The sequence below is a fragment of the Gadus macrocephalus genome, chromosome 7 (assembly GCF_031168955.1).
Source record: "Gadus macrocephalus chromosome 7, ASM3116895v1".
In the NCBI taxonomy this organism is placed as follows: domain Eukaryota; kingdom Metazoa; phylum Chordata; class Actinopteri; order Gadiformes; family Gadidae; genus Gadus; species Gadus macrocephalus.
The window spans coordinates 16,562,426-16,575,094 of NC_082388.1; the positions used below are offsets into that span (position 1 = coordinate 16,562,426).

Consider the following 12,669-nt stretch of genomic DNA (forward strand, 5'->3'; position numbering starts at 1 on the left):
AGAGACAGTGGGGCCTATCAGTGGGACAACAGCGGTGACCGAGTCCTTCAAATGATATGTATATAAATATATATTTATTTATATTTTTTCATATTTATTTTTATTTATTTATTTTGTATATTTACGATAATGAAGTACTTTTTGCAAGTATTATTTTTCATGAAGATACATCCGAACACAAAATATCCCAAATTGAAAGAAATCTCACGCACAGACGCACAACGTTAATTAAGGGTTAATAAATCACAGTAATCCGCAGGACAGAATCACCAGGTACTTGTTGTGATAGCCCGTCTGCCAGCAGATGGCGCGGTCCTGGCATATTTTAGAGGTTGAAACAGATTTCTTTTTTCTTTCAACTCACTACATATGGTATGTAGTGTGTCTAGTCTACTTGTATGAGATCCTATCTTCCTGTCCTATATTTTCGTCATCAATTCAGAAAAAGCTAACACATTGAATGCATTAGTTGATGAAAATTGTGTATTTTTTTAAAAACAGCATATTTGCCAATGTATCGAAGTCACTGTGTTCCCAATGGATCCCAACTAGTTGTGTTATCACCTTGTATAGCCACTATCATGTGTTAATCAATTTATTTGGATTCCCAATCACTGCGTGTACCAAAAGATCATTGCCCTCTGGGTTTGGGCGATGATACTTAATCAGAACTCGGAGGGAAACATAATTAATAATATGTTCTTTCAATTTTTCAATTAGTTTATTTTAAAGAATGAATTCCAACATAAGTGTTGACACAGGCTTCGCAGACACCATAAAAGTTTTGTGTATGCTTAAATACAAACAAGGTACAAATCGAAGATCATACACCACATTTTTTGAAGGGGGTGATGTGCGGGAGTAGAATTCCTGAAACCTATACTCGATATGACTACATACCTACATAGTCATGCATAACTACATAGTCATGCAAAATTATGTAAAAGTAAGAAAGAAACCCTAAAATCCTACACTTTTATATTCCTAGGGTTATAGATGCATTAGTGAGGATGATCATGGTAATGACTTTATATTATTACTATGCGGATATAATCTTCCTGTCTCTTTATACTGTATAACACCTATGTGAAATTTCACTGTCAATAAACTGGGGAATGTCTCCTCCATTGGCTGAAGCATACTAATAGATGAGAAATACCATAAACATACATTTTTCCAGCTCAGCTCTGCCAGAGTATTACTCCCCTCTCTCTCTCTCTCTCTCTCTCTCTCTCTCTCTCTCTCTCTCTCTCTCTCTCTCTCTCTCTCTCTCTCTCTCTCTCTCTCTCTCTCTCTCTCTCTCTCTCTCTCTCTCTCTCTCTCTCTCTCTCTCTCTCTCTCTCTCTCTCTCTCTCACTGGTACCATTGTATATGAATGTGCGGAGAGGAACACAAAGCATTTGTGTTTCACTTTTCTTTTAACCATGAATTATAGCAACTTAAGACATAACAGATTACATGTTTTATCGTAATACAATTGTATTTGACTAATGTGGGGAATTCAGTGAGAAGTTTCAGCTGTATTTTCATTCACCTCAGCTTTAGGCATTGTTTTCCTAGGCTTATAGACACGACGGCCCTTTCTAAAATGTATCAAATCGAAAAAGATTGAAGCAAACAGTAAACAGAGCAAAGCACATCGAATACACGAATACAGCTCAGTAGACGTTTCGCATAAAAAAAACAACAACAAAGTACGAATATCAATTCATGTATGCAACACACACAAACAAGTGCTATAATATCATTATTTCTCCAGATCTAAGATTGACATGGGGCTCAATGCACACAGCCAAGTGAGAGGGTGGTTGATGATTGGAGTGAAGCATCATTCAAAGGTCTTGAGGTGGTTGTAGAGAGACTGGACATATGTAAACACGCACATTGGGTCCGGTCTGTCTCCCATCTCCAACATGTCCTCCACCTCGATGAGACGCATGCAGTCAGCCTGAGATCTGGAGGACCGAGGAAAACAATAAAGTCACAACACCATCTGTCTTGGGCATTTAGTATTGTCACGATCTTCATCATCATCATCATCATCATCATCATCATCATCATCATCATCATCATCATCATCACCATTTCTCACTCTGATTCTTTTCAGGGTTCAGAAAATGTGTGTGTGTATATCGTTGAGGCAATGTTTAAAGTGACAACCTCCTGTGGTCCTAGCTCGTGGTCCTAGCTCGTATACGTACTCTGCCGTGGTGAAGGCCTGCTGCAGGTTTTGCTTGCGCTTGCCAGGGTCCAGCGTGTTGTAGTCAAAGTCCAGAGGGAAGAAGGAGTGGACCAGAGCACAGAACGCCATGCCGTCAACCCAGCTGGTAGAGAAGTTCTGGATGTCTATGTTCTGCCCATCGGGTGGAGTGGAGAGCCGTAGAGGGGTTAGCATTCACACGGTAAGTGTGTATTTTGATATACTGTACATGAAGAAACTCAACCTAACACCCATTGTAACTCATTTAATATTATGTTATATATTTCTGAAAGAAGCTTATTCTGCAAGTGCAGTCTTGTGGATATACACAGTGCTACTGAAGTATGAGGATGATCTCGGCCGAACTGGGAACAGTACCCGAGAGGCTTGTGGGAAAGGGGGCTACCAGGCGAAATTCAGCTGAAAACCGGGTTGGCCGGGTATTAACGGGGCCCACCTTGTAACCAATGGTTTTGGAGCGACACCACTCCAGGAGCATCTGTTTGATGCCGCTGGCGCTGGACACGCCGAAGCTCTGAGAACGCTTTAGCTTGGGTTTGCTGTCTGCAGACTTGGGCCTGTACCAATCACATGACACAAGAAATTACATGAAGTATCACCGGGTTAAACATATATGTCTCACAGGCTCTTTTGAGAGAATGCCTGCTCTGAAGATAAATTGTATAGGGTACCTATGTTAAAACATACAACCTAGTTGACATGCATTGTATTCATGGTAATCAAAAGAGCCTGTTCAGGTCAGTAGTGTGTGGTCACAACACACTACTGAAAAGCCACAAATTACTTAGATTGAAATTACAGTCCAGTGACGATGGGCTACATGTAGGCCTCTAGGAACAAAAGGCCCCAAACCCAACCTGGTCATTGAGGATGTGTCCCTCAATTCACCTTGGATAAAAGAGTGTAGTCAAAGACAAAGCTAGTGATAGTAATAGCTTCAGGGCAGCCCATGTAAATCATCTCACTTGACCGGGTCTGAGTTCATCCTCTCGAACATGGCGCGTCTGGCCTGCGTCCCGGCGTTCTGCGGGAGTGTCTGCGTCTTCCCGGGTTCCCGCCGTGCCTCTGTGAGGCCGCCCAGCCCGGCCCCGGGGCCCTCCTTGCGGCTTGCCTTCCTGTGGACAGCGGGTTAGCATAGCACACGGAGCCGTGTCAACGCTAGGCCATAGAGCGGGATGGAAGCAGCCGCAGTGGCAACTTACTTGTCTAAGATAGGAGAGAAACCTGTGTTTTTCACCAGGGTTTTGGAGGGAAGTAATTTTTCTGCCCGGAAAAAGAGAGACAGGAAAGTGAAGTGGGGATGCAGTAAACGGGTCAAAGGGTGACAGAAAGAAACAAGTGAGAGAATGATGGAATCATGGAAGGACCAGAGAGGCAGAGAGTCAAGACGAAGAAGAATTCAAACAATAAAGAAGCAATAAAGAACCTATAGATGAGCTGGAGAATCGTTTTGTGTACATTTGGTCGGTTGAAAGGAGACTGAAATGTGCATTGGCCTACCTGCGGACTGAGGGAAGCTTACACTTCTCTTTAAGCTGGGACTGGGAGTCTTTAGAACTGGTACTGGAGTAAGAAGGGACAGCATTTTATAAAAAGGTCAGATATCAGATGAATGGTGATGAAATCACTTATCGAAACCTACAATCTCTTCCATTCAGCATATTCAGCGAACTTCACCACTCTTCAAGTAAACATGACCGTATCCATTGATGGCATCCCACTTTACTCACGTCTCTTAAAGGGATATTCGCCTGGTTTTGCATTGGGGTCAGGCAAAGGAAACTGACTGGGCAACTTGGGCTCCAATATAACAGGTGGAGGCCCTTGAACAGCATGAGAAGACTCTGTGTTGGCTTTGGTCACAGTAGTAGCAATGGCAGTGGTGGACTTAGATTCAGTGACATCTGACACACAAAGACATTAAGGAAAGTAAATACAAATACATGGCTCATATATTGTTCCATCATTACGCTGCTCAGCTCAAATTGAATTATTAAATACGTTTTTAAGTAATTAAAAAAAAGTTGGCCTCCAAATTACCACGCTTGAAATGATAATCGCTCAGCTTGGCTGCAAGAGGTTCTGGAAGCGAATGGTTGGTCGCGGGTGCTGAGGAGGGAGCATCAGGACTGGGTTTGGAGGCTGCTGTGACAGGGAGATGTGCTGCCCTCTCCTGGCCAACCGGGGGACTTGGCATCTTAATTTCAGCTATGCCTGTCAAAGTAAATAAATTCAGTTGAATGTAATAGTTAATGTAATCAATTTAATATCTTAGCAATATGTTAAGATAAGCAGACAGTTTTCCAACCAGTAACAAAATGTAATCGACGTGGGTGAACACACACGGAAGTGCACAAGCGTGCACACACACACACTCACACACACACACACACACACACACACACACACACACACACACACACACACACACACACACACACACACACACACACACACACACACACACACACACACACACACACACACACACCTGACCAGCTCCACTGCCCTTCACCTCTTTACCCATATAATGTCTTGCTCTCTCTGTATTTACTGTATCATCTCTCACAACGGCTAGGGCGTATGCTTGTAATTGAAAGTCTGGCCACCAGGTGTCGATGATGTTCCCGTTGACAACAGTCCAGTCCAGCCAGCCTGAGTCACAGTATAGCGGTCCACTCACCTCGTCTAAAAGCATACTCCGCTGGCCTCTCTGCAGTTCCCTCAGTGACCAAAAGCCCTGTGGTTTTAGGTTGCGGCGCCGGGGACTGAAGCGGGCTGGCGGCTATCTGAGGCTCGGGATTAGGCCTGGATAGCATGGCGGAGACAGGTAGATGGGGCTTTGGTTCAGTGTCGTCTGGATGAACAGAAAGAGACGAAGAAAGACAAGACACACAGTGGGGATGGTCATTTTAATAATTTTAAAGGAACCTCATTGTTTTTGTATTTTAAGAAGACAAAAAATCCCACGAAAAACGATCTCACAATTATCACTTCCATATTTTTTTTCTAAGGACTAACCGATTGAGCCTGGTGATGTGAACTCTGAGCTGGGTTTGGTTGACGCACTAAGGGGGAGATATGCTTGAGTCGGGAGCTCAGAAGACACATGTAGGCCTACTGTAAAATGAACACATGATGTCACACACCAGTGACATTCATTAAAATATGACAAACTTTACATTTGTACTTTGTAAAGAAGGCAGTGGTGAGCGTTTACATTTGTTACCGGAATACAAAGTAAGTCAGGAGTAATAGCTTAATAGGAATAATACATTGTGTTCAAATATCAATAAAAGATGGGCTTCATATACAGCATTAGCACTAGCCGCTGAAACCACTTGAAGCACTTTGGAGGAAAACCTCACATAGCGACTAATGCTTCTTTCATTTAGAGAGAGGCTAAGCTACAGGGTGGAAACAGCAGATTGTCAGACATACCGCAAACATCCATTTGGAATTTCAAACTCAGAAGTCCATCATACATATTTTTCATCAGGCATTTACATCGCAAGGTGACAAACACAAAAAATGATCGACAAAATTAGGAAATGTGATTGGATAATCTGTGAATGGTGAATGGATGCATACTGACTGAGGCTATATCTTCTTCATAAACATCACTGTGTTTGTATTGGTAACAACCTGCAGGTAGGGTTGGTGAGCTTTGGAGAGCAGTTTCCTCTAAGGCTGGACTGTGGGCAGTTACAGTTGGAGTCAAACAACTATTCAGAGGAGGACAAGTTGAAGTTTGGGAAAGAGGCATCCAATTCCCCTGATCCGTGTTGACAGTATTGGCTTCCCTGAGTGGAACACCTTCGCTTCCTGGAAATACAGAAACAAACACGGTACTATTGTGTTCTCTTGTAATGAATGCCTTTGTGTCGAATAAGGGGGGGAGAGAAGCATTACGTTCTCTCCCCAAGAGGATTCGGGTAAATATATGAATTAATATAACAAATGTTGCATCAACCTAACACCTACCCAAGACAGGCTCTTACTTTATAGCTAAACTTACTCATCAATAACTTAAATACTTAAGACAATTTCTCACTTCATATTTGAACTTAACACCCCATAACTACTATCTAATCAAAACAATGTATTTCTTTATACCTTCACGTTTTCATCAAAACCCTAAAAGCTAAACATAACCATTTTTAACTTTGTACTTGTTGTTAGGTTACAACTATTCCTCGTCTGTTCCTGCAGCCGGAGCCACATAAACCCCTAACCTTAACGGCAGCATCAAAAGGCCAATGGAGGATCATTGTTTCCAACTGTTTGTAATCCATGAATACCTATCATACGTGTCCTTTCCACGTGGACTCCACCAACTGGCCTAAGGCGGTTCAAGGCTGGGGCTTTCCGATGAGGAACAAAGATAACTTGGTCCCTGACTTGACCCCACTGACATATGACGCTTCAGCCTTTTTGAGACAAGCATGCACTGAATTAGTAGGGCATTTGATAAACAATGTAAAGCAACAAATTTAACCTGCATTTTGTAACTTTTCTACTACAGCTTTTAACTCCATTAAAAACATATCTGAATGAGAAACTATATCTAAAAGACCCCCATCCACTCGTACATTTTTACCTTTGACCCCTTCCCCAACGGCAGGTAGAAATAGCTATAACTGTACCTAACACTCTAGTCACTTGACATCGCTAATGGAAAAACTTAAATAGTGCAGTTAGAACAAATTGTAAACACAATTCAAGACCACATCGACGTTGAAAAAGTATAATGGCCCCACCAACAGGCATACCCGACTGACCTTGGGGACACTGAACAGAAAATGGTGTGGATGAATCGCTGCTGGACTGGAGAGAGTCCCTTGAGGAGCAGTCCTCAGTCGTCTTCCAGGCCATCTCTGAACATATTGAAACGTGAAGGTAAGAACAAGGGGAGGGTTGGAGTTGAAGGGATACAATGAGATATATGTAAATTGCTGTTTCACCAAGATTCACTCAAGTATTTGGAACACATTGGAATTCTTTGGAAAGCAATTACAAGTGTATCCCCCTCACATGAACAGGAGCTATTGTAACTCTGCAAGTCAATGGAAGAGGCTTACGGAAAAGGTTTGAGGCATTCAAGTTGAGATATCAGTACGGTATTTGTTGTGGTGGGGTGTCCTTGTACCTTGTTCTCTGCGCTGGCCGTTGACAGATGAGACAGCATAACTTATCTGAGCTCCATCTCTTTCCAAGTTTGCATGAGAATCCTATTGAGCACAAAAAGAGAATCTCATGAATAGATCAATAAACGTCATAATGTTACATGTTAACTCTTGCACTCTTTTTTATGTTCCCTTTTTATTTCCGGGACGTGTATTTAAACAAAGGGATAATCTTTGTTACGGCATGCACAGTTGTCGTGGTAATCCTTTGTCCTTATGCCTAGACCAATCCTCATGTGTTTCACTCCAGCTGTCTACAGCCCCTGATGCTCCGTCTGTCAATGACAGGTGTTGTCAACAAACCCATCTATTTTAAATTGTGTAACGCTCCATCCCACGCCTCTTGCGTCCCAAAATAGCCCAAAGTCCTCCCTTCAATCTCTCTCTCTCTCGTTCTCTAAAAAAAAAGCTTAGGAAATTTGGAGAGTTTGCTTGAGTGGTCTAAACAAAGACCTAATTATATCCCAGTGGGCTTTGACTGTCAAAAGAACCACCACCCACCACCCCCCACCCCCCGCCCCCCAACTGACCGATAGCTTCCCCCGAGACACAAAGTACTTAGGCACCTTGGTAATAAAGAGTGGCGGCAAACCAGTCAAGCTATCATCTCCCAGGTCAGGTTGCGCGATCTGGGATTAGCTCTGTAATGATCTGCAAACTTTTTCTGTCGCTAAACTTTATGACAGGCTTACCCCACTCAAGCCCCTCCGTAGCTTTGAGTCAATTTCTCGGAAACATGCGTGTGTGTTGAGTGTTTTTGTGTGTTGCATCTTTGGCATTCAGAAAAGAATCGACGCATTGAATAGTGTTGTAAAAGGCCGGGTCGTGCGAAAAGTGTCACGCCTCGTCTCCAAAGGAGCCTTGAAGGGAGGAGGTGGCCAGGTGACTTCAGGGGAGCGGAATGCCTGGCGGGGTGTATGTTCCTCTGGGGCAACAGCTGGTCCTCAGAAGGGGTGAGTGATGGGGTGGTGGGGGGTTCAGGGCAGGCCCACTGGGGGATTGTAACATGGTCACACATTGAGGGTTCCAAGTTTCCACTGGGACTCCCAAGACAGTTTGCCAAGAAGGCATGCTTCCCTTAAGGATACGTCATTCTCTAGAGCAGAGCCCAGGGTATTCTAGAAGACCGCAAGTGGTTCTTGAGGAGTGATCTTGGATCTCCATTACATTATAATGATGCACATAAGGGGGACTGATACAATATTTAGCTTGCTCCCACGAGTGGAGGTTATTAACCTCCATGGTTTGCATCCAGTGGGTGTTGGGAGGTTCTGACACGTTCCTAGTGTCCCTATGAAGGTGACAATACTGGCATCGCAGAAGGTAAATTCTAGGCCTGAGGCAGTAGGCCTGTGCAGCTTATCAGAAGCCTCTTGAAAGGCATGACGTGACGAGAGTTAATAATAGAGACATTTACCAAAACAAACACTGGGATCCCAAGTAAAGTTAGTTAAAGACAAACAAATAAACAAACAATCAAAATGTATGCTTCCTCTTTGACCCTCTCACAAACATGCACGTGCGCATGCACTAACACACAGCCATGCCGTGTGTGAGGCTCCCATGATTGAATGTCTGAATCAGTGGAATATATCCCCCCCACCCCAACCCCCTCAGGATTGGCCGTTCAGTCTCAAAAGTCCAAAACGCCACGCACCAAAAATAAATGTGCCCTTTTGAGGCCCTGCTGATGTAAATTGGGGTCACAGGCAGCGAGAAACAGGGAGGGAGGTGGCTCGTGTTGCGAATAAGCCAAGCCAAGGGGTTTTAAACTGGTAATATTCGTACAAAAATAGAATTTATGAGGAAACACAACCAATTTTAAATGTCATAGTATTACTAGTTGAATCCTTCATTCTGTAGTTTGAATGGCTAAATACAGTTGTAAGTAGTCCGGATGTTGTCATGGGGACCGTGTTTGCATTGCATTGTAAACGAGAAAGACTGTGTCATAGCATCAATATCATAAAATAGGATTGTATGATATTAGATAAAGGAAAAGAAAACCTTTACACATTGTTCTTAACCAGGATGCTAATAGGAACAATTAAAACATATTTTTGTTTTTTTGTTGTTGCCTTTGTAATACGGCAGTTAACGATATTACCGGTACTATACATAGTAAACAGTACAGCATACAGCATACAGTTATATACAGTACACCTAAACAGTAGGGTAAACGTTATACGGTGCAGTAGAAATTAGGGAATATTGCACGTATACAACGGAAGGTGTAGTTTACAAGACGTCTCTCGGACACGTCATCTGTCTTCACACTGAGGTAATGCGTCACCACTTCATTAGTGGCTAAGGAAAGGCTACTCTCCTGGCTCTGAGTGCTAACAGAACGACCCGCTTGCCTAAGCAATCCTGGACTCCAAGCTCGCCGTACTACCTTTCACATCCTTAAAAGTAATAATCAATCAGAACAACGTTTTCTTTCCAAAATATCTTCAATATTAAATGCGTCGATTCTTGTCTGAATGCCAAAGATGCAACACATAAACACACACACACACACACACACACACACACACACACACACACACACACACACACACACACACACACACACACACACACACACACACACACACACACACACACACACACACACACACACACACACACACACACACACACACACAAACACCCAACTTTACTCAAAACTATAGAGGGGCTTGACTGGGTTTAGCGACAGAATAAGTTCTCTCATGGTCCATAACGAAATAGATACACATGGCACGGGTACTCACGTTGACGTGAGCCTGTCTTCTAGACCTCCAGGGAGCCGGTGCGGTGGTCTCGGCCGGAGCCGCAGGGCTCCAGCCAATCGCCTCCGACCCGTTCAAACCCTCCCGCTGCACCTGCGGCTGGCAAGGTTCATGTCCGTACTCCTCGGCCACACACGCCTCAGCCACCGCCACCCCCACCGCCACTTCCAGGGGACCGTTCTGGACCTGCGCCGGGACCTCGGCCGCGGGCGGCCCCTGAACCCCGGCCCCGGTCAGCCCTTGAAGCCCGGCCCTGGTCGGCCCCTGATCCCCGGTCAGGCCCTTCACCCCGGCCCCGGTCAGCCCCTGAACCAGGGCGGCCAGGGAGTCCAGCTGGGCCCGGAGCCTGCAGTTGTCCTCCGTGAGACTGGACACCGCCTCGGCCAGGCCGCCGCAGCCCCTGCACACCTCCTCCAGCCGGTGGTCCAGACGGGCCTCCAGGGTCCGCACCTCTCCTCGCACCTCCTCCACCGCCGCCTGCACGGAGGCCTTGAACCGCCCCACCGTCTCCCGGACCCCCCCCGTGTCCCCGCGAGGAGTAGGCGGTGCCGCCTCGGGCCCCGGGCCCACCGAGATCCCCTCGGGGGCCGCCGGGCCTGGGGTGGGCTCCATGTCGTAGCGGGAGTAGCTCCTAACGCTGGAGGAAAACCAATGAGCGACAGTGATGATGGTGAACGTACTCCTGCAGGGGACGGATGTTTTGAGCGCTCGGTCTTTGAGTTGTGTCCCCTCTGGCTCCCTCTTCTTATCACTGGCGAGGGGAGGGCTATCTCATCTGACACACACACTCTCTCACACTCTCTCTCTCTCTCTCTCTCTCTCTCTCTCTCTCTCTCTCTCTCTCTCTCTCTCTCTCTCTCTCTCTCTCTCTCTCTCTCTCTCTCTCTCTCACACTCTCTCTCTCTCTCTCTCTCTCTCTCTCTCTCTCTCTCTCTCTCGGCCTCGCACAACGTTCGCCTTGATCACACGGGACCCCTCCCATGTGTGTCGGCTCTGAGTTAAGGGGGGTCGGCTCTGGGTTAGGGGGGTGTGTGGGCAGGGGCGGGGGAACTGACTGTGAGGGGTTATGGCAGTTTATGGTAGTTGATGGCAGTTTATAACAGTTTCCCTACAGAGCAGCAGAGACTGCTTAGTGGGGTGTTTGGGGTGTGGGTGTGTCTGTTTGTGTGTGTGTGTGTTTGTCTATCTGTGTGTGTGTGTGTGTGTGTGTGTGTGTGTGTGTGTGTGTGTGTGTGTGTGTGTGTGTGTGTGTGTGTGTGTGTGTGTGTTTGGGGGGGGGGAGGCTGTACATAGATCCCTGTCAGCTCATTCAAATCCCATCCGTCTCTCAATCTCACACACATCCAAGCACGCACTCACACACACAGACACACACACACACAACCATTCATGTAGTATGAGCAATAGCAGTTATTTATACACCATGGAAAAAAAAAAGGATATGCATAATGATATCTCAGACTGGGGTGTGCGTGTGGGGCAGACATTCCAGCTCCAACACTATCAGGTCACTCTTACATGCAAGGAGTAGGAACATCAAACAACACTACTGACCTGCTAAAGGGCTGTAGAGGTTCTTTCTGGTCGAGTGGAATGGATCCCGTCTTATTCTCTCATGTCCACTGTGGGTGTGATACCCTATGCTCTTTCTGTGGGCCGTCCCTCGACACATATGGGGGCAACAGGTTCACCCCGGGGTTGGGAAAGGCAGGGGTGGTGGTATGGGGGTTATTGGAAAGAGGAGGCGCCGTGAGCGTCTCTGGTTGATGGCGTAACAGTAGTTGACGACGGTATGACGACCGCGGTAATGTTACAGTAGTAGTGCGTGAGGAAAAAACGGTGCCCGTGGCGCTGTGTGCATGCGTGGGGCGGATATAGGAGTATTTTTATATCTGTGAGACAGTGGGAGAAAAACAGAGAGAGGGAGAGGCAGAGAGGGAGAGAGAAAGAGGCAAAGAGAGAGATGGTAGATCCGACTCAGGTTGCAGAATAGCACGTATCACAGACTAGTTGTATATTCCCGTATCTCACCATCTCACCATCTCCCCACACACACACACACACACACACACACACACACACACACACACACACACACACACACACACACACACACACACACACACACACACACACACACACACACACACACACACACACACACACACACACAGTGCAGTGCAGCTCCCGAATTTTGGCACATCCCACACTCACCAGACTTGAACCATAATTAGCTTGTTTGGGCCACCTTGTGATAGAGTCAACAAAACAACACCGGTTATTACTTAGATAGCACAGTGATTTGTTTTTATGAAATGATCACAATCTATTATATTTGTTCAGGCCTGTCCTGTGATAAAAGGAGAAAGGTATATTACTTCTAATAAATAAATAAATGGTGTGAGCAGAATTATTATTTTCGTTGGAGTCCACTACATTTTGACTAAAATTATAAGGTTGTTCTTGATATGAATAAACTAACAGCTCC

General features: G+C 45.5%; 1 protein-coding gene and 1 long non-coding RNA gene across 4 annotated transcripts in view; one reads left to right on the plus strand and one right to left on the minus strand.

The window, feature by feature from the left end:
* Nucleotides 1–12,669, plus strand: part of LOC132461703 (uncharacterized) — a 74,412-nt gene that overhangs the window by 57,552 nt on the left and 4,191 nt on the right. The gene's annotated exons all lie outside the window — the stretch shown is intronic.
* On the minus strand, nt 700–11,955 carry LOC132461701 (fibrous sheath CABYR-binding protein-like). 3 transcript variants are annotated; one of them, XM_060056992.1, is made up of 15 exons: nt 11,736–11,955; nt 10,164–10,818; nt 7,371–7,452; nt 6,994–7,098; nt 5,867–6,046; nt 5,243–5,341; nt 4,905–5,078; nt 4,262–4,435; nt 3,952–4,125; nt 3,722–3,784; nt 3,424–3,484; nt 3,187–3,336; nt 2,658–2,778; nt 2,202–2,353; nt 700–1,955 (listed from the first exon to the last, which is right to left on the minus strand). In XM_060056992.1, the coding sequence occupies exons 2-15, from the start codon at nt 10,791–10,793 to the stop codon at nt 1,829–1,831; spliced, it is 2,292 nt and encodes a 763-aa protein (XP_059912975.1). In that variant the 5' UTR covers nt 10,794–10,818; nt 11,736–11,955; the 3' UTR covers nt 700–1,828. The 3 variants fall into 3 exon arrangements, with proteins under 3 accessions (XP_059912975.1, XP_059912976.1, XP_059912977.1); XM_060056993.1 differs by lacking the exon at nt 11,736–11,955 and having other exon boundaries at nt 7,003–7,098; nt 10,164–11,131; XM_060056994.1 differs by lacking the exons at nt 5,243–5,341; nt 11,736–11,955 and having other exon boundaries at nt 10,164–11,135.